At 42.0% G+C, this 26850-nt stretch overlaps 1 protein-coding gene across 12 annotated transcripts in view; it reads left to right on the top strand.

The window, feature by feature from the left end:
• LOC6549281 (neural-cadherin) overlaps nucleotides 1–11144 on the top strand; it is a 120713-nt gene extending 109569 nt beyond the window's left edge. For 6 of the 12 annotated variants that reach the window (XM_026980343.1, XM_026980345.1, XM_026980347.1 and 3 more), the window contains 6 exons: nucleotides 1138–3439; nucleotides 3511–3681; nucleotides 4830–5071; nucleotides 9320–9532; nucleotides 9660–9830; nucleotides 10265–11144. In XM_026980343.1, coding sequence (XP_026836144.1) covers nucleotides 1138–3439; nucleotides 3511–3681; nucleotides 4830–5071; nucleotides 9320–9532; nucleotides 9660–9830; nucleotides 10265–10386 — 3221 coding nt within the window. In that variant the 3' untranslated portion in view covers nucleotides 10387–11144. Of the gene's footprint in view, nucleotides 1–1137; nucleotides 3440–3510; nucleotides 3682–4829; nucleotides 5072–7892; nucleotides 8132–9319; nucleotides 9533–9659; nucleotides 9831–10264 lie in introns of all 12 variants that reach the window. The other 6 variants (XM_026980348.1, XM_026980349.1, XM_026980341.1 and 3 more) reach the window with 1 other exon arrangement.
• Nucleotides 11145–26850: the final 15706 nt, after the last annotated feature.

Raw genomic sequence — 26850 nt, 5'->3', positions numbered from 1 at the left:
CTGCAACCAATTACATGTGCATTGCGGCGCCTTCTCAACATGAAAAGGTACCCAAAAATAGTTACAGGCCAAAACTTTGCCAGCCTCAATGAAAAGTTAGCCAAATATTTGGGTCAAAGCTTAAACAATGCACCCACGTAACACTCTTAGTTATTTTTGATTTTTTGCTTGTGCCCCAGCTTGTATTGAATTTTCTTGGCAAGTATTGAGGCTTGTGACCGCTGCCACTAAAGGCCAACAATAGCATACAAATGCAATTACCTCGCAGGGGAAGTTTGAAATGAATAGCCAGGAATCTTTGGCCATGCAACAGAAACCGTAAACCGCATCGCACATGAAAATTTAAATAATATAAGCAAGGCAAACGCAGAAGATTCGCCCACCTGGGCGCCAAATAAAATGGAAAATGCACAAGTTTCCAATGAAATTACACCATGAAGAGTCTGCCCCAAAATCCAAACTCCATATGTATGCAACGCAGCTCCCCTCGCAAAGCCAAGAAGTGCGGAGAAAAAAGTGACCCAGCCAGCATTCACAATTTTTGTGGGTGGCAATCCAATTCTGATGCCTCGGCAGGCAAGTTGGGGGCTTCCGTGGAGTGCGGACAACTACGATTCTGTGACTTTATGCAAACGTTGGCTGGCCTGGGGGGCAGAAGGCTTTTACAGACTCCTATTTGCATACAATTTGCCTAAAAACACACCATGGAGTGTCTTTAAAAATACATTTCAACTGTGCGGAGAGCGCCGGTCCTCCTGGGGTTTTCCCCTCCGGGGCAATAGTTTCCTTTCCTCCGGACTTCCAGTCCCAACACTTGTTGGCTCAAAGGCGTAATTACAACAAATGGGCTATTGCACAAGCTGCATCTGCAATCAGGTGCAAGGGAAAACGTGTTGGCCAATAAAAGAGCTTAGTTTTCGGGTTGGCTAGTTGTCAGAGCTCACGGCTAACTGGCAAATGCTTTGAAGTCCTGAATAACAACTAGATTTGGGCTGGGCCTTGCCTTAGGCACTTACATGACCGAGAATTGGTAGTTTATTCACCTGTAGGCACACGCTTAAGTAGACTTAGGGCTTTAGAATGCAGGACTTAAGGATATGTTTTCTAATCCATTATAACTTCACTTGCAATTTCCAGAGGGCGCCAACGGTGATGGCATGGCCGTGATATCCTCGCTGAGGTCCTTCGATCGCGAGCAGCAAAAGGAGTATATGATCCCGATTGTGATCAAGGATCATGGCTCACCAGCGATGACCGGAACCAGCACTTTAACCGTCATAATTGGCGATGTGAATGACAACAAAATGCAGCCTGGATCCAAGGACATCTTCGTTTACAACTACCAAGGACAGTCGCCAGACACTCCGATTGGGCGGGTCTATGTCTACGATTTGGACGATTGGGATCTGCCCGACAAGAAGTTCTACTGGGAGGCCATGGAGCATCCCCGGTTCAAGTTGGATGAAGATTCCGGCATGGTAACCATGCGAGCAGGAACCCGCGAAGGCCGTTATCATCTCAGGTTCAAGGTCTACGATCGGAAGCACACTCAAACCGATATACCCGCCAACGTTACGGTTACAGTGAGAGAAATTCCCCATGAAGCTGTTGTCAACTCGGGTTCCGTGCGCCTATCAGGCATTTCAGACGAGGACTTCATTCGAGTCTGGAACTACAGAACCCAAAGCATGAGCCGCTCCAAGATGGATCGCTTCAGGGATAAGCTGGCTGACCTGCTGAACACTGAGCGAGAAAATGTGGACATATTCAGTGTGCAATTGAAGCGGAAACATCCGCCCCTAACGGACGTTAGGTTCTCCGCCCATGGATCTCCTTACTACAAGCCAGTTAGGCTAAACGGAATCGTACTGATGCACCGCGAGGAGATCGAGAAAGATGTGGGCATCAACATCACCATGGTGGGCATCGATGAGTGTCTGTATGAGAACCAAATGTGCGAGGGCAGCTGCACAAACTCCCTGGAAATCAGTCCGCTGCCCTACATGGTGAATGCCAACAAAACCGCCTTGGTCGGAGTTCGCGTGGACACCATTGCTGACTGTACTTGTGGAGCACGCAACTTCACCAAGCCCGAATCCTGCCGAACCACGCCCTGTCACAACGGTGGTCGTTGTGTGGACACCAGATTTGGTCCTCACTGCTCGTGTCCCGTGGGATACACGGGACCCAGGTGTCAGCAAACCACGCGCAGTTTCCGTGGAAACGGTTGGGCCTGGTATCCTCCGCTGGAAATGTGCGACGAGTCGCATTTAAGTCTGGAGTTTATTACCCGAAAGCCTGACGGCCTAATTATCTACAACGGTCCGATTGTTCCTCCAGAACGGGATGAGACGCTCATCTCCGACTTTATTGCCCTGGAATTGGAACGAGGTTATCCCAGACTGCTTATCGATTTTGGCTCGGGAACTTTGGAGCTGAGAGTGAAGACGAAGAAGACTTTGGACGACGGCGAATGGCACAGAATCGATCTGTTTTGGGATACCGAAAGCATTCGCATGGTGGTCGACTTTTGCAAATCAGCAGAGATTGCAGAAATGGAGGATGGCACGCCGCCAGAATTCGATGACATGTCCTGCCAGGCAAGAGGACAAATACCGCCCTTTAATGAGTACCTCAATGTAAATGCTCCTCTGCAAGTGGGTGGCCTGTATCGGGAGCAGTTTGATCAGAGTCTGTACTTCTGGCACTATATGCCCACGGCCAAGGGATTCGATGGTTGCATCAGGAATTTGGTGCACAACTCAAAGCTCTATGACCTGGCCCATCCCGGACTTTCGAGGAACAGCGTCGCGGGTTGTCCTCAAACCGAGGAAGTGTGTGCTCAAACGGAGACCACAGCCCGGTGCTGGGAGCACGGCAACTGTGTTGGCTCCTTGTCCGAAGCTCGTTGCCATTGCCGACCGGGTTGGACAGGTCCTGCCTGTAATATACCTACCATACCGACTACCTTCAAGGCGCAGAGCTATGTCAAATATGCTCTGAGTTTCGAGCCCGATCGATTCAGCACGCAGGTCCAGCTGAGATTCCGGACCAGAGAGGAGTACGGCGAACTTTTCCGGGTGAGCGATCAGCACAACCGGGAGTATGGAATCCTGGAGATCAAGGATGGGCATCTGCACTTCCGCTACAATCTGAACTCACTGCGCACTGAGGAAAAGGACCTCTGGCTAAATGCCATAGTCGTAAACGATGGCCAATGGCATGTGGTGAAGGTAAACCGATATGGCTCGGCTGCTACCCTGGAATTGGACGGTGGAGAGGGTCGTCGTTATAACGAGACCTTTGAGTTCGTGGGGCACCAGTGGCTATTGGTGGACAAGCAAGAGGGTGTCTATGCGGGCGGAAAAGCTGAATACACTGGAGTGCGGACTTTTGAAGTATACGCTGATTACCAGAAGAGCTGCCTCGATGATATACGGTAATTAAGTGCTTCTTAATCAGTAATATTTTACAAATTTGCTCACACTTTTTGCCAAATTGTGTTTACAGTCTGGAGGGTAAGCACCTTCCATTGCCACCGGCGATGAACGGTACCCAGTGGGGACAGGCCACCATGGCCAGGAATCTAGAGAAGGGTTGTCCCTCGAATAAGCCCTGCTCCAACGTGATCTGCCCCGATCCGTTCGAGTGCGTGGATCTGTGGAATGTCTACGAGTGCACGTAAGTTTCCACCAGCCTACCATTTCATCTTACAGAAACCACCCACTGCTTTTCGTTTCTCATCAATCAAAAAGAAAAATTCATAGCATTTAAATAAATTGACGTTCGGACTGTACTTGCACATAACATTCACCAACCAACAAAAAAGGGTAAAACCGCAAATTACCCGTAAGCCAAAACGGCGATAAGGAAAACCCAAAAACCAATACCGCAAAAAGTTACAAAAAGGAAAACAAATCGCCAGCTTTTGATAAGCAAGCGCAGAGCTTACATTTGATAGGCTTAATCAATTAAAGGGGCGGGAAAAACAGAGGAGCAAAAAATAGGAGAATACACGGTAGCGGCAGGAGGAGCAGAGTCCGGAAAAAAGCCTGCGGAAACTGCTCGTCAAAGGAGCTCGTGCCGGAGATTCAGTTGTACACCACCCCACCCGTTGAACGTTGAACACCCATTTGAACACACATGGCACAAAAGTCAGTTAGTGATTGGCACTAAACGTTGCGTGACAAATCAATCGGCTTAGGCTTACGTTTCCGATTTCGCTTTGACTTCCAGTTAAAGTCGATTCGAGAATCCAGATCCGGGAGCAAAGAGCATTTGTCCGGCTTGCAATGGTCCTTGTATGTACATATTCACGCTTTTGTTTTCTTACACACAGAGCAACAGCCACAAGCTTACCACAGGTACTACTTCTTTGCTTATCTATGTCGAACACACACAAGCCAACCTTCTTACTTGCTGGCCTAAAGCTTTTGGCCGGGGGAAGTAATTCAATGAAAAATAGGTAAAATTCCCCCTTTGCGTGAAGCCACAGAAAGCAATTGGGATTCTAAAATCACTTCATTGAGTGCCTGACAGTAGTCAGCAAAAAGTAAGTTCTCTTTTCAAAGAGTTGTACATAAATCAAAGATTTCCAGGGTCTGGTGATATTATTTGATATATTTGAACAAGAATTGTAATTGTACTTTGCGCCTAATTATCTGACACAACTTGGACCTGCTCAATATGTTACTTATCCATCACTCAATTGGAACATCCATTCGATATTTGAATTTTCGGTTGCCCAGTTTCTTTTCCCATCTATCCGAACAACGCAAACTCAACTAACTAATCTTACACCATGGTAATTAAAACCCGCATCGAAATAGTTGCGGCGAAGGACGCATTATGTCGCCAGATTCCAAGGGCTGCATGGATCGCAACGAATGCCTCGATATGCCCTGCATGAACGGTGCCACTTGCATCAATCTCGAGCCGCGCCTCCGATATCGTTGCATATGTCCAGATGGATTTTGGGGCGAGAATTGCGAACTGGTGCAGGAGGGGCAGACCTTAAAGCTCAGCATGGGCGCCCTGGCGGCGATTTTGGTCTGCCTTTTGATCATACTGAGTGAGCATCGGACCAGAGAACCTCCTCCAAAAATCGAAATATGTGCTCGAAATATGCGACAACAACTTTTAGTTATAATCAAGCAATTAGTGCTTTAGCGAATGCTTAGCGTTTTAGTGTCTATGTTGTTACGTTTTGCAAAGTTAATTACCTAGTCGCAGTCATCCAATCAATTTCACGCAAATTCCATTTCATTTTACCATCCATTCGACATTTCAAAGGCTACCAGGCTACTGTGCACTTTGGTTTTATTTGATCATCTCATGCTCTATCATTTATAAATCCAATCATTCGGCATCAAAATCACGGATCACCGAATTCCCCTTTAATGAAAATTTATATATTTGGCACATGGCTTTCAAAATGTCCGCTCGCATTTAACCCATTCAAAAAGGCATTTCCATATTCATCAAACTATGATTTCATTTCCATACCATTCCATTCCATCATTTGAATGTTTGTTTTTGGCACGTTTTCCGTTCGGCCTTCCACTCAATATGTCTAGTATTATTCCCTCTGTTTGTGTGTGTGTGTAAATATTTTATGTAACTAAATGAAGGTATGTACCAAATATTTAATGAATCTGTGACTTACTCCTTGTCGAGTATTTCATTTGGACGCCGACTCTGCAAAGCACACTGTCCATTTAGTTTTTGCGCTGCACTCTGCCAACTATTCGCCCACACACTTTGTAAATTGCACTCAGCCAAGAGAATGAACAAGACCTGAAATGCCCTTCAGGTAAGTTAACAAATGTGCAGTCAGAGATACAAGTTGTCCATGAGGAGACAAGGGCAAGCCACCCAAAACCGAGCAAGAGCAATTGCAGTTGTTAGCTTTGGCATTTCGAGAAATCACGATGCTCCAAATCCGCCCACCTTACGAGTATACGAGTATACAGAAAAAAAACAGATAAATACTGACTTGGGAGGACAGGATGATCAGACAGCTCAAAGGAGCAGGTTGGAAAGTGGCACTAAGAAGCTGCCACTTCCATTTCGGCAATGCCTCGCGAGGATTTACTACGTTTGCATTTGCTTTTCTCGATTTCTTACGCTAAATGCCGGGTACGTGTGTAAACAGCCAGAAAAATGCCAGTTTCAGGCTTAGAGCTCAGCTCCATTTATATGCCACCTTTGCTTAACGTTTAAAAGGAAACGCGGTTCACGAAGCATACGGAAATCATTTCGTGGCCGAGCCAGCGTCAACTGAAACTAAATGACGTGAAATATGGCAAACTTTATAGACGAAAATTCCGTAAAAATTATCAAGTACCTTACTCACTGCTGATGGGCTTAAACTGTGCACTTGGGAGCTATCGAAGGCAAGGAGGAGCAGTCAAGAGTAGGAAAAACTATCCCTGACTCAACTTTTCAGCTGGCTCTGATTTAGTGTGAAAGTTTCTGGCTGCTTCTGAGGTATTTACTCTATCCTCGCCTTTTAAATTGTGCTCCATTTGCTGTGCTTCCCCGCTGTGCAGAATTCTATGGTTAAGCAATGGCGTTTGCCAATATTCAATATATCAAAAGTGACTGTCTGTATTTGAAAAGTATTCATCTGTGCAGAAAGTCGCTCAATAGCCATGAATTTAAAGCAGCTGTGAAAAGAAGAGGCCAAAGTGTAAACAAATTTTCGATTCCTTACCATTTTGGTTGAAAAAAGTCCACTCAAGATTGATAGATTCGAATTTTAAAGCAACTCCATAGTACAGGCAAAAGTAGGATTTTAGTTAAATGCCAGCTTATGAAAATTAAGTACAGGTAACGAGAAACACAAACGTATATTACTATGCGAATGAGTAGTTCAACTGTGATTGTACAAAGCCATTTTTAGGGTCCTGCTAATTTTATCACGACAGACATTTGGATTATTTACGCAACAAGACATCGCACACTCCCCATGCATCTCAATTACTTCAGTTTGAGTCCAAGAAATCTCCCTTGGCAATTTCACACCTCAATTCGCAAAAACAACTGGCACTGCAAAGTTTTTATCTCTCTGCATCTGTAAGATCGAGTGTGAGTGCGTTTCGCAAAACTAATCAAAACAAACTTAAGGACCGAGACAAAAAATTGTAACAAAAAGTGAGACAAAATAAAATGAAATTCAACTTATGCCAAGAATGCAGCGAGAGTAAAACTTTATTCAATTCCAACCAGGGAAACAAAAACTGTTACATAATAATCATAAAGGGAAACAAAAATTGTAAGAAACAGCACTTAAAATGCGTGTTAGGATGGGCAGCTCGATGAAGGGCGCTGCGGAATGCAAATTCAAAAAGTTTGTAACACGACCAAAAACTGAACTGAAAACTCACAAAGCGTAAAATAATAACTACTGCGAAAAAATAGCTTGAAATGGTAAAGTTGCAACGAACGTTTAAAAGGACTTTCTGACAGTTTTTCACACTTCTAAAGGAAGGAAGGAAAATATTCCATGCTCAGATCTATTGAAGCGAACATGAAAACAAGTAAGCACTGGGAAAATTCAACATCCAAAATCAGGAATAATATGATAATAATATTTGCTGTGATTTTATTGTACAATAATTAATGGAAAATTCCGAAAAGGACTTAAGTTCTTATTCCTGATCCTAGGACGTTGGTTTTTCTCAGTGCCACAATACGCAGAAACTTTATTCAAGACACACCCACACATCACATCCCAGCATGATGGAAACAGATTTTAAATAATTTCTTTTATTTTTTCAACACCCTCGACACACCCACACATTCCGTACACCCACATCCACCGAAACAACCAACCAACCAACCAACCAACCAACCACTCGTATACGTAACTTTTCGGGCTCGTCCTGCAGCTGTCCGGCGGGCTACAAAAGCTCGGGCAGCACCTGTGTCAACGACAACGAGTGCCTACTGTTCCCCTGCCGCAACGGGGGTCGCTGTCGCGATCATCATCCTCCAAAGAAGTACGAGTGCCACTGCCCCATGGGCTTCACTGGCATGCACTGCGAACTGGAGTTATTGGCCTCCGGCGTATTGACGCCATCCCGTGATTTTATTGTCGCCCTGGCGCTCTGCCTGGGCACTCTGATACGTAAGTACTTAGCGGGGAGACAAAGGAGGTGTGGAACCAACGAACTGCTGAATTAAATCGAAAATTGAGGGTTTGAGTGGCTGAAGATGGTGGTAAAACTTAAAGTAGCGAATTATCCAGCTCACTTGCATGTTAAATAACTATAGCTACTTAATAGTACATGTATTTTATTGCACGTATCCAACTCAGTTTTTGCTTTAATATTAAATTGTAATTTATTTCATTTATTTGGTTTTCCCGTGCCAATTAAGTTTGATCAGACGTGTGTGTGCCCTTAAATATTGATGGCACTACACGTAAGCCATAAAATTAATTAAGTCTTACAATCGGCAATCTGCAACGGACCGGAAACGACGGATCCCAAGCAGCAAACATGTCAAAAGTCATTTCCGCAAATTACATAACACAACAAAAGTCCTTCCTTTAATTAAAGTTTATTGAATGGTCGCGAAACATTTTTGCATATCGATTGGGGCGTGGCTGCAAAAGCATCCAAGTATAAATTAAACATTGTTGGTGAAGAATAATATTTCGGCACTGCGAATGCGTATTTGACTAGCACAATAATTGCAATTATATGCTGGACAGCTGCCGAAAGGCAAGAAAAACAGAAAAAATACAACTTTCTGCGGACGAAGAAGCCGCAGCAAATTACTTAACGTCAACTTCAAGTTGTGGTGGCAATTTCCACGACTCGAAATGCCGAAAAACTTTTTGTTTTCCCAGGGTTTTCCCGTGCAACAGATGCTGTCTGCGTTTCGCAATATGCTGAAAAGCGCGCTGGCGAAATTAGAAATGCTACAGAAGACAGCGGATTCAAGTCGTCTGCAGCTTGATTTGCCATTTTCTGTTGACCAGAAAACTGGGACAATGTTGGCAATATTGTTTTAGCTTTCTTTTCGTTCCCTTTCGTTTCGTTTTCCCCATTCTGTTTTCCGTGTTTCTGCTCTATTCCGCCCTGGTTATACAATTTAATTAAGAATTTTTCTGCCAGCTGATAGCGCACGGGAATGTTTGGACCCGCTTTTCCGCCGCTGAAGAGAAGTACAACTGAAATTGTTCTGCATGTTAAATTAAGCGTTGTATGATGCACTTTGTAAACCTAAGGAGTTGTTGTTGCATACCAAAGGAGGGCAATATTTGAGGGGAAATTGCATTTTAATATTGTTGCATTTCACCTACTCGCAGTACTCGTCCTGGTGTTCGTCGTATACAATCGCCGCCGTGAAGCGCACATCAAATATCCGGGTCCCGATGACGATGTGCGCGAGAATATCATCAACTATGACGACGAGGGAGGCGGCGAGGATGATATGACGGCCTTTGATATCACACCTCTGCAGATACCGATTGGAGGGCCAATGCCACCTGAGCTGGCGCCCATGAAAATGCCAATTATGTGTAAGTTTGCGTGAGAGTTTTCCCTTCCAGCCCTTAAACTACAATTTCAGAACAGATTCTGTTTTGCGAGCACTTAAAATTAAAATCCGAACTAAAGGTGTTTATTTGTAATGTCTCCTATCTGCAGATCCCGTCATGACCTTAATGCCAGGTCAGGAGCCCAATGTGGGCATGTTCATCGAGGAGCATAAAAAGCGAGCCGATGGTGATCCGAATGCGCCACCTTTCGACGACTTGCGGAACTACGCGTACGAGGGCGGCGGCAGCACAGCTGGATCGCTCAGCTCGCTGGCTTCAGGTAGGCCTGAATAATACCCTACTTTAGGACTAGTATTTGCACCCATTATGCAGCCGTTTAGTCACGAAACCAGAACCGAAAAGCCTGAGCAGCCCCAAAAAGTAGGCTACCAGTAACTAGAATAGCACTGAAACGTGCAACTAGACCACCGATTCGTTGTTGTCTCATCAACTTTCTGACATTTCCAGGCCAGCGTTTCTCAGACACAGCTGAATATTGGGTGTAAATCTAAAAATGGCAGTGCTCTCTTCTGATTTGACTACACAGTGCAAAAGAATACCTATCGAGTCATATATACTTTTAAATATCCAAAGTCCCACAGAATAATACTTGCCATGGTACTTGCCACTTGAGGCAGACAAACAATTATGTGCCACATTTTCTCGAATGCCTAGACTAAACATGGCTTTTTGTGCCCATATTCATCGTTGCAGGAACTGACGACGAGCAGCAGGAGTACGACTACCTCGGGGCCTGGGGGCCACGCTTCGACAAGCTGGCCAACATGTACGGACCCGAGGCGCCCAATCCCCACAATACCGAACTAGAATTGTAAGCTGGAGAGGCGAGGAGCGGCGAGATGTAGAGTGGGGAGAAGGGAGAGACCGAATCCATGTCCGATGCGGATACCTAGATGAACAAACTAAAACTGTTAGTAGATACAAAGTTGCATTTAAAACGAAATGAAGCCCCGCTCCCGAGGGAAACTCACACACACAAAGAAAGCGCAACCAAAGAAGCATCTCAATGCTGAAGTTGGCAGAACTCTCTACGTAAATGGAAACTAAGAACTAGAAAACTAAATAGGGGAGGGGAGTGAAAGTGAAAGTGAAATCAAACACATATTATGACACGTAAAATGGCATTTGTAAAAATATTTCATCAGCATTTAAATTTAAATAATTACGATAATGAGATTTAGTTATTAGGGCAACCGGTGGGCCGAAAACGGCAGCGGTTGCACTTTTTCCAGCATTTTTTGCGGGGCAAGTTATGAACGAAATAAAACTAAAAATTGAGTAAAGGGATTTGTATGATGTTGGAGAGAGCATACCAAAGTTTAGTTTAGGAGCGCTTATGAATTTATAACTTTAATTCTCAAACAGATTTATTGTGCATATTATTTTAAGTTGTAATTATTATTTTAGGCATTCTCTGTTTATAATTTTTGTGACGCACGTGAGAGTCATTTAGCGGTTAAGCCAGAACAATTCTCAACGCCTTTAATTTATCGATAGTTTAAGTTAAACCATTATTATTTCGCATTACTTTTTAGGGATTACGATTAAACAGAATTAAAACTTATATAAAGGAATACCCAAAGACTGTTTTCGTTCCATCATAACAAGTATATACATACATTAAAAACACGAAACATATATATATATTAACATATAAACATTACGAAATTTTTAACTGCAACCGACGGGCGTTTCGCAATTTGTCGCATTGTGTATAATTCAATTTAAAGTAAACCACAATCGGCAAACCCTGGCTAAATTCCAGGAAGAAAGTACTCCTAAAAATATTCTAAAGCAGGAAAACTATGCTAAACTCCATAAAAGCGAATCAAGCGAACGAGTAAAAGAAAAAAGTAAAAGTAAAAAAAAATAAGAAAAAGAAAAAGAAAAATTACCTTTAGATGAACTTAGCGCAATTGATATAATTAAAATGAATACTTCAAAGAAAACAAATGATATATATTAATGATGAAAAAATGGAAAAGTATTTTACATTGTATATATTATTAGTTTTAGCACGTATACAAAGAAACACACAAATACAACAATATTAAACCAAATCGAATTGGTAGCAAAACCTAAAATAACATTAAGTCATTTCAACTACAGTGCATTGAAATAAAAAGAAATAAAATCCTCCATATACATAAACCCAAAACTAATTGCATTTAAACACCAACTTTTTCCACACAATAAGCAAACGTTTTGTAGATTCGATCTTTTTTTCCATTTGTTTGCTGAAACTTTAATCGATCGACAATGGTCGCAAATTTGTAGTATTCTTCGTTTGTTGTTGCATAGACCCACACATAATAAATGTTGTTTTTTAAGTTGAATTCGTGTGTTTGTTTTTATTTTAACCTGTCAGCCAGAAAAACAAAAACAGAAACGCAGTTACCCGATTACAGATTGTAGAGAACCGTAAGTACATAACAAAAAATATATATAAAATCTGTGTAGACCATAGTGTTTTCTAGGCAGCATGGCCGCGAATTTTTCAGTTCCTTAATTTTACAGACTCTCCCTTTTAGCAGACAAAAAACAAAAAACACAACAACAGTTTTGGTATTCGAATCATTCCTACTACCACAGAAGAAAGTTTATGAACACTACTTAAGAAAACCTACCATATACATATAACAAATGGAAACGGAGAAAAATCTAACAAAACTGCAACAAAAGTTGACTATTGAAAAGTGCAAAGATTTTAACGTAATTGTTAAACCATACAGCGAAATAAATAATAATACACTTCTCTGCTGTACTTGTTTGAGAAATTCATAGAAATTTTAAAGCACATTAATTGTTAAATCGAACCTTAACTCGAAGTAGCCATTTACGAATAAACGAAGCCATTTTGCATGATTTGCCTGCTTAGTGCAGTACAGTGCGGTACGGTACAGCAAGTCCGCAGGTCAAGAAACACACGGAACACTGCCAAAATTAGGGTTTAGTTTCGCTGGACTCGTGAGGTTAATTCAACGAACCATTCATTTTTCGCTTTCGCTTTTCTTTAGCGCACTGAACTTTTCATTTGGCCTTCTTGCTGACGCATCTGACTATGAATAAATTTTGCATTTATATATGTATAGGTCGAACAGCCAACGGAAACGAAAAAATGAAAAAATCTCAAACAACCACAAAACAAACAATAAACAATGCAAACATTTTAAATTGTAGACATTCAGATAAACAGCAAACAAAAGAACCGGGCGATATTTTATATTTATAACAGCTGGAAAACACACACAGAACAAAAACCAAATTAGTAGAATGGCAAGTGAATTATATACTCATTTACACATATTTGTTATATATTTTGTAACGTAAGTTAGAAGCATATACTATATATTGAATAATGCACAGACACATACATATATGATGCGAAATACATTTACACCAAACACAAATGAACACGGCGACAGACTGGCAAAAAGACAGACCCATACATGCGATGCAAGAATCATACTATTTGATAACTATGTATTTATAATGTATGCATTTTTTACAAACCCGAAAACAAGCGGCTAACACAAACCGAATCTCCTCTATGAATCGTAAATCCCGTTCAGTCTAATAAAATGCAAAACAGATACACATACTAAAGCAAATGAAAATGCGAAACCAGAAAACAAAAAACCAAAAACGAAAAACAAAAAACCGATTTGAATGCAGTTTTAGATAAATTTGCATATAAGTACATTACTATGTAAAATCCCTTTAATATACACGAAAAAGAAAATGCAAACGGAAACTAGTATTAAAAAAGAAATTATGAATAAATTACGAGTAATAATGATAAAACAAGAGCGAGGCGAACTGCTGGAAAAACTAACAAATCAATTGTGTCAGTATCGAAAATGATAAAAATGCTAATTAAGTAAGCGACAGAGAAAAGGCGTGAAAAACTTGTAAGCTAGTCGCGCGCCTCTCGAGGAAAATGGGGAAAATATTTAGTTAAGAAAACGTATACATGACATACACACACACACACATTGACATATACACACACTCACTCATAGACAACATCAACAACTGCAATTATATTAACGAGGAATTATTATAAAAGCAAAAAACACACAAAAAGAAAAGTGGAAAGCAAACAAAAAGAAGGAATAAAAAATAAATAAAGAATCTGTAACGTTATATGGAAAGAAAAATGGAGATCTGTGTATTTATTGAAGTGCGGTGAAAAAGGCTGGGGGCAATGAACTTTTATTATAAATGCAATTTATATATCCAGAATGGCTTGAAATATAATATTTCGAATGATTTAAATTCATAAATTGCAAAACTGTGAAATTAGAAGTTCTTAAGTTAAGAACTTAAGTTCTGTTTATATTTTCCTTGAGCACTCACTTGGCCCCCTTTTAGTAATATACAATTAATATTTCTATTAAAACTATTTATTTGTTCTCTGCATGGGGAGCATACATTGAACTCATGACCTAAGCGCATTCAGTACCTATAAGGCAAATGTAAATGTTTGTTTCCAGACAGTAATCCCTTATTATCTTAGTACTACAAAGGGCCATTCCCATTTCAGGTATCTCTGAAGAACAGTGCTATTTGTTTATTTGTACATAACAGATTGCAGTGTTACTGTGAAACCAATATTATGTCAATGTCAATGTTGAGTCAGACAAGCTGAAGCCGCGGGCAGACACTCCAGGATCACAGTACATCCTTATTTGGACCGGGTGGTGTCCTTTGTCTGCCAACACACTATCGCTATCAGCAAATTTAACCAGCACTAACTATAAACACAAAGCGCACAATAGAAGGAAACACTTTTCTCGAGAAAAGAATGTACTAACAAACATCCCTTCTCTGATTTTTCAAGGGAAGGCGGTAGGTTTGGTAAATGGATTTGGCCTTTGCTTTTGGCCCCGAATACAATTTCCTTTTTTCTACCCAAAGCAGCGCATGAAAACTTCTCAACACCACAAAGGCAAATATGTGTGAAAGGAGGACAGCGGATTTTCTTCCCAACATTTTCCAGTGCGGCATCAAATTTCCAATATTATTGCTCCCTGTTGAGCATTTGTCTTGCCCTTTTTGCCGGCTCTTGGCACGTTCCAACAATTGTTTAAGGCGCCAAAACAAATTGCGCATACGCCAAGTGGTGCGGGCAAAGGCAGAATGTATATGCAAACATTCACTTCGAGCGCAATTTATAAGCCACAATTTGTGCGGACTATTTTTAGCTAAACAATTTGTTTAGCCGTCTCTTTGCAGCTGTCGATTTATTGGCCAACCCTTTCCAACGCGATTTCCCCCACTTTTCCCCTGTTCGAACCCAATGTCTCCCGTCCAATTTCATTGTCAAGCTTTTGGTTTTGTTTGTTTTCCCTCCCCCACCGCCAACTCACTGGTATTTATGGGTTTTGTTTTTGGGCTGCGAAATTTATGAATTTCGCGCTGACAAGAGCCGCTCGTTTATCTCATCTAATAAGTTTCGCTTGTTGCTCCGCGACCCTCATACTATCCCACTTTCCATTTCGTTTCGGATTTTTCCGACCTTCGCCAAGTGCTTGTTGCTCTGGCTCATTTGCAGTAAAAACTTCTGGTTATGGCCTTTCTAGAACACACTTGGAGAAATATCCAATACTCAGAACTACTCATCTTCGGTACGTTGATATTCAATGAGTTAAACAGTTCTAAATTAAACTTATGGTAACAATTCTGGTCAAACTATTATTAATTAATCATATGGCGCACGCGAACTAATTATCCATGCAAAAAGTCTTTCTTTAGGCATTCGCTTTAATTTAACCAAGCAAGAGTCATTGAAAAGAATTCATATATTTATTGGTATATTTTTCATTGTGCACTTTGTATTGATTTTGAGCTGGAAAAACAGTTTGATGAGCCAGCTGAACGCTTCAGTTTCAGTTTCCACTTTGGGCCTTCGGTGCACGGTTTTTGTGTGGAATCTGTTTTATGGCAGGTTGTTAAAGGCGAGAATTTTCCGATTTTGGCTGTCAAATATAGTGAAACAGCGAGGCGGCCAAAATGCGGATATTTTTTAGATAAGTGCGGCAGTTTATAAAATCGCTCTGGGCAGCTTTGAATGGAATTTAGCAGGCGAGTGATGGTTGAGCTTTTAAATGGGTACAGCAGAGCGACATGTGAATCGCATTTGTGCATATTTGGCCACTGATTTTATCTCATTCATGCCGAATGATACTTATCACATTTGCACTTCAAAGAGGAATACCAAATACAGGCATTTTCAAATGCGATTTCGAGCCCGAAAGCATGCAGTAAATATGCGCACTAGATAAGCACATGTCATGTACATATGTTTGAACCAGGCCCAGATTCCGGCTTTGTTTCGTGCCGCCCACATATTTCAATATTTTGCCAACATGTCACATGGATGACATTCATTTCCTACAGTCAACACGCACAATTTGCCGCTCGCAAATGAAATGAATCGCTCCAAGACAACAAAGTCAAACTGCGGAAAGAACTGCCAGCGCAACTCGTACGAATCCCCTGGCACACCGGAAAATCTTGGACGAAAAACCCAGCAAAGTGAAAGCGGTGGGGGGAAAGCGGAACATGTTTTAGCCCAAAAGCGAAAATCAACACATGCAAATGGTGAAAGTGAAAGCAAGAGCTGACAGCTCCGGGCCAGATGGCTGGGAATAGATTTCAAAAAATGTTTAGCAATATGTATACACAAAGAGAAATTACCAACTTCTATGAAAGGGTGCAATGGGCACCCTTGCCAAAACACAAGGTATTACATTGAAGTAATATGCAAAATTACCCATGCATTTTATGAAAAATAATATTTCATTTAACAATTATATATGGTAATTTTTTTCGTTCGCCCGAAGTACATAGGAATATGTTTAAGAATTTGTCACGGAAATGCTTGAAATACCCCGAAGATGCGTGGGCTCAGAAAGTGAACCGCTGGAAAACTTAAGCAATTTAAATCCTAATCGGGCTCCATTTGATTGTCCCACCATGACCCCTTGCGGTTGGTCGTTAGGGTCAACTTGTCAGTCAATCAAAGGTCAAAAGGGTCGCCCAACTGCGGCACCAAAAAAATTATCAAGCAAAAGGGACGACGGTCGCTGGTTGACGAGCATTAAACAAAGAGGGCGGATCACTTTAGAAACATATTACATTTTGTGGCTACAAATTACTTAATGAATGTGGGTGTGGGTATGCCTCCGGATTCCAACGTGGCACGAATGGGATATATCCTCTGGCCATACGCAAATACTTTGGCTCGGAGGCAGCCGGCAGCCTTGAGCTCTTGAGTGGACCTCCAAAAATGTGGATTGCTCGGTCCTCTGCCGGAATTTGCATAAACTGTCGCCGAGCACGTCTGTCGAGCCACCTAATTGAGCCGAAAGAGGCGGGCTTAAGCTTGTTTTAATTGCATTAGGGAACAAAACGAATCGGAGGCACAAGAACCAAAGCTCGGGCTGAGATTTCTCCAACTGAAGCTGACGGAGATCAGCATGTCAGGCGGCTAACCGCCATTTCAGAAATTAATTGGTATCTTTGCTGCCCGCAGCTCGGGTCACACATCCCACACATCCACTTATTTAAATTGATGGCCTCCCCGGTGTCCGGGTCAACCTTTAATGCCTCTGGGTGTTGTTGTCCAGAACGGTTAAGGAGTTGGTGTTTTGGTCAAGGGATTAGCTTATTAGTGTATGTCATTAAGTGATGGCTCAATAACGACTAAGCCTTTATTGCCGCAGTGCAGTAGGCTTTCTTGAGCTGCACTATACAAATTGAAATTTTAATTACTGTAGCGGGGTGAGAAAACTGCTATAAATTGTTAGTAATAGCGCAGCTAGCGCATGTATCCATTTAAAAAGGGTTTTCAATCTTGTTTGTGGTGCTTCACTCGTTCCTTTTTTCAAAGATGTATCTAAGCCTTCTTTGATGTCACAGAGTAAGCGTATTTCCATTACATTTGATGCTGCAGCTCATCACTCCATTCGCTACACAGCTTACCACCGAAACTAATTTCATTTCTAAGAAGATTGTGAGTGCAGTAAGCCCTTATCGTCTTAGCCACGTAATAGAGATTATGCCATTTAATAACGCAGCCACTTAGCGAGCAGCCGAAATCAGATTTTAATGGATTTGCAGAGTCCCAGTTGCGAGGGGAAATTGCCTTGAACTCCCGTCAATATCGGAATCCATTAAGATGTCCTGCGAAACAGATAATAGTAATAAGAGCCTTAAGAAAAACAGCCACCCACACTGGAGATCACGTTTCTTTTCACTTTGAGTCATTTTCAGCACAATGTCCCCACGCTCAACTCTTTCGAGTAATTTAAATGTATGTGCTCAGACGACGGTAACATTTTCTGATTGCTTTCCATTTGCGGAAGAGATTTTCCCCTCGTCGGGCGGTGGATGGATATTCATTTAATAAAAGCCAACAGCGAACAAATTTTAATGAAAGACTGCCAGCTCCTGGCTCCTGGCTCCTGGCTCCTGGATCCTGGGACCGTTGCATATGTCTGCGTTAGCCTTAAGCGCGTACAGTAAAGCCCCCCAGGCGAGAACAGGAGCCGCAACGGCAACACCAAGTGCAATCGCACTGCCAATGGTCCGCGGAAGAGGCAGAACAAGGGAAAACGTGGTGGAATCGGGCTAAAAGGACGAAAAAAGGGAAGCCGGCAAGGAAGGAAGCACACTGCGTTACGCTCCTTGCTGATAAACTCTTTGGCAGGCCTTTTGACGGGGTCCGAGCGACTGAAGGACATAATAAATGCCTCACTTTTTCGAGGACAGAGGAGCGCGTCCAGGCTTCGCAAGAATTATAATAAAAGTTAATCCGAATTGCAATACCAAGTATTATGCATTGGCTATAAAGTATGCAGCAGCAAACAAAAAAGGAAAATAAGTTGAATAACTTTTGGTTATGAAAGTATTTAATAAAAATATTTAAAACTAAAGAATAAATAATTAAAAAATGCGTTTTTTGAGTTTGTTGATATACACAAATTTATATATATTATTTCAGGAACCAATTCAGCTTTCCTTCGTCTGCAAATATTGTGCGGAATATCCAAATATACTCGCAGCCGGGAAAGCCAATTTTATTGAAATTTCTGTGTGCGCAAGTTGTCATTGCGTATTTATGCTAAATGGACGCGTTGCCAAAAGGATATGCCACGAGTCCCTTCAAAGCTGGCCTCTGGAAAGTAAAATTAATATTTTTCATTGGTTATCGATTATCGGCGTGTGTGCGTTGAAGGCCTTTATACATAGCACTTAAATTTAAAACCGTACACCAACACCTGCGTATCTTTCAATTTCATTGGCAGTGGCTTTTGCTTTTGCTTAAATAGTTTTTTCGCTCCTGTGCGCCACTGTATCGCTTCTCATTTCGCAAATTGCATTACTGCCGAGTCATAATTGCGCTGATTAATTTCCATAAAGTAGCCATGGCCAAAGGGACTCGCTCTGAGTAGCCCCATAACTGCCCGGCAGTCGTATTCATATATCTTGGCTATATGCAAGCCGGGCCGGTAAATGGATTGCAGCAACAAAAGTTTATTGCTGTCTGAATTTTCCCCCTTTTTAAATTACATGCTCGTGTATGCCGGTTTCTGTTTTCTTTATGTTTCGTAATTTAAAAAGGCAGTTTACTCATTAGCATAAGAAGCGAAAAATATTACGAATCATCTGAATTGCGGGCTGGGTTGGACGAGAAATGGCAGAACGGCTAAGGGATTAAGTTTCGCAATGGAAGGGGAAGAATGAAGGCCTAAAGTGATTATTTTCTTTAATTGATCTTGGAATTGCTGCTCTTTCAGTGGGAGATGTGAATATACATTAAATAAGTAAATAAATAAGAAGGAGAAGAACAATAAACAAAGTGCTATGATCGGGAGCTATCTTAAATTCAAGGGTTGATTGATATTTGATAATTGATCATTTTTGTAAGTGTGACCCATATTCTGCTTATTTAATTCTTCGCAGAAATTACCAAAAAACTATTTCCCTCTAGGACACACTTTTCCTGTGGCCCTCTTTCCGATTCCCACCAAATGGCGTAATCTCATTTCGAGGCAAATATTTACCTGTCCACTGGGCGCATGTCACCTGCCGAAGTTGGATGCGCTTCACCCACGCAGCCGTGACAGGAAACACGTGACATTGGCGCCCATCGAAGGAGAGGAAAACTGGAGCTTCTGATGCATGTATTCCTTCATGCGATTGCATTTTTTGCCAGCCAGCTGCGCTTTGCACTCCATGAAAATCACGTAAATTTCATTAACAGGAGCAGGGAAGTTACAACGGAGAAATAATAATTGCGAGGCGATTTAATTGTGCATGGAGAAGCTGAGTGCCAAAAAGACGCGGAAGTCAGCCGCACACAATGTCACAATGGCTGCAAAGGTGGAAGAGGATATGCCCCATGAACTCCATGTGCTGCTCTTTTTAATGCTGAAAAATGAGTTTGTGAGCGGCCAGCATCTACCGCTTTTCACGCGCTTTCCCCCCAGCTTTTCCGACTCCCCCCCCCCCCCCTGTGTGCAGCGAAGCAATTTGGCGTGTGAAACGGGTCAGGTCAGTGGAGTCCGCACTCGGCAACATTTGCAGTCGGAATTTATACTGCACTTTCGAACAAGTGGCTGCCTTTCTGTGCCCACCATTTTCCTATTTTCCCCGCCGAACCGCTTTGTTGTTGCTGTTTTAGTTCAATATGTGCTGCTGCTACAACTGCACTTGGCCAAGTCATTAAGAGTACGTGCCGGCCTTAATGTGTGTGTTTGCTTCTTTAACTACATTTAATTGAACGAAATTGTATTCCAAGTGGCTTTAATAGGAACGGCAGGGAAATCATGAGCTGTTTGCTTTAATAGTTTCAGGCCTCTGCATTTATTTAGGTAAATTATACAGATCTGTTAACCATTTCAGGCCACTTAATAAATATGCCGTCTTTTTGTATATATCTAGATAATATAGGTCGTATATTTCCGATGTATGCCCTTGTATTTACAGACATTTGCTCAGACAACTTAGGCTTATAGCCATCGAAGAGAGGGTATTTGGCCTCCACTAATATTTCATGGTCCTGTCCTTGCCAGAGAAGAGTTTTCTCGTTCGACTTGCAATCCTTTGAGCAAAAGGCATAATCATAAATACTCCGCTTGTCATTTAGTGTGCAATTTCCGCAGCTCGCTGGGAAAACTTGCCGGTTCCGGCTGCCAGGGTCATAATTCCTTTTGAGTTGACAGTAAAAGTGGCGCTAATGTGGCAAAGAGTCTCAAAGCTAATCAGCTACAAAACTGTCGACGATGATGACGCTGGTTATTGGTAGTTGAGGCGGCTGCCTCAGCGCGCCTGCAAACGGGCTGCAACTTTAATAAGAAAATGATTTCCGTTTGGCAAATTGGAAAAACGTTTGCGGCGTTTTGCTCGCTGATATTTCGCTCCTTTTTTTCCTTTTTTTTGCATCCTATCCGCCGCACTCTATTTGCAACCCCCTGCTCCCTGCTTCCACATGCTGTAATCCATTTATATGGTAATTTTTGCGTCGCTCGTTGCGCATACGCCACGTGGCCTGTCATAACTATTTCAATTCGCACAACATGTGCTGCAGAAAGTGGCAGGAGCATTTTCGGTGGGAAAAGGCGTCAGTAGTCGCAGTCGCAGCCGCAGCCGCAGCAGGAGCAGAAATCAATAAGAAGCAGTTACCGCAGAACGGAAACGGAAATAAACGCAGCAGGTGAATGCTAAATTGTGGTTCCTCCTCCATCCTCCATCCTGCAGCCCATCCGCCCAACTACTCGGTGAATCCCTTCGTCTGGCCAACTGATTACTTACAGCTTGTTGAACCGCTCTGCTTGTATTTTATTGTTCTTAGGAATTACTCCTTTGCGCCCTTTGGACTCGGCGTTGCGGTGGGAATCCATAAGTCTATTTTCGTGAGGGTTCTTTAACCAACAACCAGCTGAAAAGGATGAAGCCAAATTGTAGTTAATTAACAACGCTATGGTTGCTAACCTATCAGGTACCCATTACCCGGCCGGAATTACGACGGAGATACAGAAAAGAAAAATATCTAAACATTTTTAAAAATGTTTTTTCCCATTTCCATAAAAACTATCAAGTGTGAATCAAACTTTTACCCTCTATAGGCTTGGATACTTAATTCCATCGACCTGCTACAAACTTTCCAACGAATCCAGTATATCATTTTACTCTAGGAATAATGGGTAGAAAAAGAGAAACCCAAACTTGAACAACTAATTAGTATCTTAGTTATTCAGCTGCCAATGCGGTAAGAGGCTTCGACAAACCCGAATTCCACCTAGTATGCTCAAATGCTATTTGAAAATATTCGAATAAGAATAAGCTTGAATAAGCTACCAAAAAATTGGGTACTAAACATTTATTTGCATATAATCGTACCCGTTACTCGCAGAGCAAAAGGGTATGCTAGATTTGTTTAAAGTATGTAACGGACAGAAGGAATACATACTTCTCAGCGAATCTAATGTGTGGTAAATGGTAAATGTGAGTGACTCTAATAATAATGGGTATAATATAGTAGCACTTGGAACCAACCTTTTTCTAAATTCCACTTGTTTTAGCACGGCCACATTATTTCCACTTGCTTTTCAAATGCGACACATACGGGAACGGGTTAACGACAGTCAACAACTGTGGAAAATACGGCAATAAATTAATAACGAATTTAATTAGTTCTGTACCACTGGAATAGACACAGACACCTGTCCCACAAGGAGGAAGGAGAAGGGCTCTGCATCCAAAAGGATTCTGGCCAAAATGAGCCACAGTTGCGTTTTAGCTTCTGGTGCTGTACGAGTATTTGCTTGTTGTTCCATAGGCGAAAACTAATTTGAAAACATTTTAACACTTGTTTGGCCATTCCTGCACCGCTTCCCCTGCAGCCAGCGTTTTTGGCATTATTAGTGGCTGGTGCTGTCGTTATTTTGTTAGATTTCGCTTTAGCAGCTACATTAACTTTGCCCAGACGTTGTTGGAAGGCACACACGAAGTGCTCCACCGCCAGGCTTTATATTGCAAAAACATTTGTTCAAATAACGAGCATAATAACAATAACAACGGGCGGCACCAGCAGCAGCAGCAGCAGCAACAGCATAAAATATGTATCCACTTTTATGGAGTTTTAATTTGTTTTGTCGCCAAAAACATTTCCCAAGGGGAGTGCACCGAAGTTGGTAATATCCGTTTCACGTTTTTGGCAAAGCTAAAACACTCAAAAAGTGTAATTACCCAAATGGTGTTATAATTTAGATGTGTGTTGGGGGACAAATTGAAAGGGCTCGGCAAGAAAAGTTGAAGAAAGTTTTCTGATTTTTCCCCAAAAAGGGGAAGTGCCTGGCAAAGTTTTTATGTCTGGGATTTCGATGCCTGCATTCTAATCGCAGCAGTTTATTTTAATTCTTTCATTTGCTTGAAAAACTTAGCTACGCAGAATAACTTGTATTGCCATTTAATTCTGTTGATTCGTTATTAAAAATCAATCTCTCTACGTACTGTTTGCACACATCCCATTGGCATTTCCAATTGAAAATGCTGCGAATTGTAATATGCACTCAAAAAAAATAGTAAATTTTTTTTATTATTATTTGTATTACAATTTGTAAGAGACCGATGGAATTCCGGATTGGAAATTAAAAATGATGGCAATAATATCAATAAAAAATTATTTTCGACCATGTTTCAAGTAGAACCTTTAAGTCTGATTAAGTTTGGATGATTTCGTTCTTTCTGTGTGACATTGCATCTCAATTTATAATTTCGACTTGCAACATTTCCATTTGTTTGCTATCTGCACTATCTATGCGCGCTAGATTTGCAAATAAATTAGATTGAGGCAAACGTGAGCGCAAACTAAACTGAAATATGTTTTGTAAAATTCCGGCGAAAAATTGCGCAAACATTAAATTGGACAACATGTGCGCGCCTTTTGCTGTAGCTTTTGCAATAAATTTCACTGATTTACGAGAATGCGATGCGAGTGGTGGGGTGGAAGGGAGGAGGGGGGAAATAAATAAGAAGGACGCGAGGCACACGCTTAACTAACTAAATATATGTTGCAACTTTGCCCCATCTGGCTGCATATCAAATTATTTGTTGCACTTTAATAGTGCCAAAGTGGAGAGCGGAAAGTTTTCCTTTTAGCCCGCCATTTTATTTGCCATGTTCCTTTTCCCCCGCCCTTTAAATGAATTGCACATTTGACATTTGGCAAAGCATTTGAATAACGCAACGGCCCCAAAGGCGTTTTTCCAATGCCAACAGGTGTCCTCGAGCGTGTTTGTGTGGCCCGGCAAAAAGCTTTTAGCATCTAAAGGTATGCAAATCAGTTGCTTCGCCACAAAGTTGCTGCCACTTTCAGCTGGGCGGAATGGAAAAGAACTCGTCATTAACGCCCCAAATTCCACGCCCCTGCTCAAAAGGGTAACTCCCCCACTGCATTCTCGACCTTCTGCATTCTGGCCACGCCTTTTGTTGCAATCTTTGTAGCAAACTTTTCGCATTAGCTGCCGAGTTTGATACTCCAAAAACTATTATAGAAAAATATTTTTGCAACCCGAGTGCGGCCAAGTGCGGCCAGGGGTGGCGAGTGTGGGGTTTTCCGGAGAGCTTGGTATTTGATCCTGGAGCTGACTGGTGCATTCTATTGGCTGTTGAGGGGTGCATGCCGCAGTGCTACAGTGGGGAAAGTATTGTGTTCCCTTGTGCAATTTTGCTGCCATTGTGAGGGATTTAATGTGTGCGAAATGAAGTGTAGCAAAACAAGTAAATTAGGCTCTCTTAAATTCAAACAATCACTACTTTCCACGCAAAGAAAATATATTTATCACCAAACTTTAACACAAAAAGTATTTTATACTACATTCAACAACTTCATTTTCCGCATTAGGTTTACCGTTCTTGCGCAGCGTGTGCTGGCAAACTTTCGTTAAAATTTTCCTACTTTTCACGTCATCGAGGTGCCTGGTGAATATATATTCCATGTGTTTGGGTTGCATTATGTGTGCAGCCGTCGTTGTCGACCTCGTCTAGATTGGCACTCGATATTCGGAAGTGCATTCCCGCAACGTCACTGGGCTTTTCCCTCGCCCCTTTGTATTTTCAGCTTAGTTAACACAAAGGCATATTTACTTTGCCAACCCAACCCCTGCCGAGGAGAAAAACCCAGAAGCTACTTGCGTAAAATTTGATAAATTCCGGTTAAGGCTGCAGAGCCTCCCAACTGCCGGCAAATCTAATAAAAAACACCATTCAAGCCCTCACTCCGTGTGTGCTGTGCCGCCAGCTACACTGCGGCCAAAAGTTAAAGTTTTAAAAGCCCGTCCCCTTTGTATTGCCATCAAGATCGGGCTCAAGTGAGTGGCTGACCTCTTGGCCTCTGCCGGCCATATGTCGTCGCCCTCCGTTCAATTACCTTTTGGGCTGCAGAATTAGCATCCAGCTGGGCAAACATTTAGTTGGGCTACGCAGCTTTAAGCCCAAGTCATGCTGCTGAACTGGAACCAACTGTTGCCTGCTCAGAGTCCTATGATATGTAACTTGTCAGAAGTTTGCTGACGTGCAGATTAAACGGCGAGTAGTCTGCCAGGAGCAGTGGAAACGCTACTCGCTGCTCGGGCTGGGGATCATTTATCAAGAGCAGCGTACTCGAAACATTTTGTTGACACTCCTGACGGCTTGCAGTTCATGGATAACGAATTTCGGGGAGCAGGGCAAGGGTTAAGCCCTTGGGTGAAATATTGTGCCACTGTTCGTGCTCTTTGATTGCCACGCCAAAACATTTTGAAGAAAGTGTTAACAGCAAGCAGTAATAATAATCAATGCGAGCAACTCCTCATTATATTCCATGCCCAACAAAGCATTATTAACATGAATTTGGTCTAAAAGCAACCAGATCAAACTTGGTTAGCCCACGCCTGCTGCAAATGAGCATTTACATGCAACTGCCCTGAAATGCGAGTAATTGGAGTGAACTGGAGGTTTTCCCTGCTGATGACTGGGGATACAAGAGGAGGATGCCTGCTGTGCAGCAGAGCACGGCGAATCACAACAATCATGCGCGTTCAATTGGGCATATTGATTGTGAATGTAATGCCCACTGCTCGTGTTGATTGTGCTCACAGGTCACACAACAAAGGTTGTGACCCATGGGGCACGCCCACCGCCCCTATCTGCGGGGGGCAACTAGCTCAAGTCCCCGGCCAAGAGGCGTACTTCTGCGACTCACTGTGTCCTGCTCGTCATTTGTCTGCGTCGGCATCTGTGAGCTTGTGTTTCCTCCGCGGACACAAGGACAAGAGGTTCATCCGTCGCCGCTTGTGGGCGGTAGTCCAAAGGTCGACCTCAAACACACACTGCCACTGCTCGGTGCACTGAGAAAAACACCTAAAACTCTACACTCATTTTGTAATGTAGGTGGGGAAGTTGTTCTCACCCAGATGTTTGCCAGTCATTTTATTTTCAACTATTTATAAGAGTTCTAATATTTGTTAGTTTATAAACGAGCGTAAGTACAAAACCAGTTCCCCTACTTTTTCCCAGTGCATCGGCCCAACTACTCAGCGTTGTCTGTGTAATTGTGCGCATTCGGAGCGACCTCGTTTGTCATTGCAAATTATGCGGTTAAATCGTTCGTGGGCCTAGTTCTGTCCTCAAGCCGGCTCTTTAAAATATTACGTTTCGCTTTGTTTTAAAGCACTTCGTAAACCAGTTCGTTTTAACTCAAACTGAATATTCATGGCTAGCAGAAAAACACCCGGAAAACTACTACTGAAGCTCTGTGCATTCGTCTAGAATTTACATATCTCTCACATATACATAAACCGGCTTAGAAAAAATTATGTTATTTTCCTGGTTTGAAACTCGCAGCTACCACTAATAAAACTGAAAAAGGGAAAATCCATGTAAAGTTGAATTACCGCAGCTGAACAAAAATATAAAAGTTTAAACAAAAAGCGAGTAAAGCGGATTCGGATTATTGCTAACCTATTGTGTACCCTGTATATATATATAACATAAGGCACAGGTAAAAATTTTAGCGGTCACATTATAAATTTTATTGTTCTCAAAATTATTTTTTATGAGCCTTACCAAACATGGTTAGGGCATCCGAATTTAAGTTTAAAACCGCACTTAAAGCTAGAGTATCTCAACAAAAAATAGAGTTGAAGGCGCAGATACTCAAGGACCTTAAGTGTACTTTGACTTTTTCGGACCGCAGAGCCATGAATACTTGTGTTTATGATGAGCCC

The sequence above is a fragment of the Drosophila erecta genome, unplaced genomic scaffold (genome assembly GCF_003286155.1).
Source record: "Drosophila erecta strain 14021-0224.00,06,07 unplaced genomic scaffold, DereRS2 tig00000092-arrow-pilon, whole genome shotgun sequence".
NCBI classification, from domain to species: domain Eukaryota; kingdom Metazoa; phylum Arthropoda; class Insecta; order Diptera; family Drosophilidae; genus Drosophila; species Drosophila erecta.
This window is presented reverse-complemented; position numbering and strand designations above follow the sequence as displayed.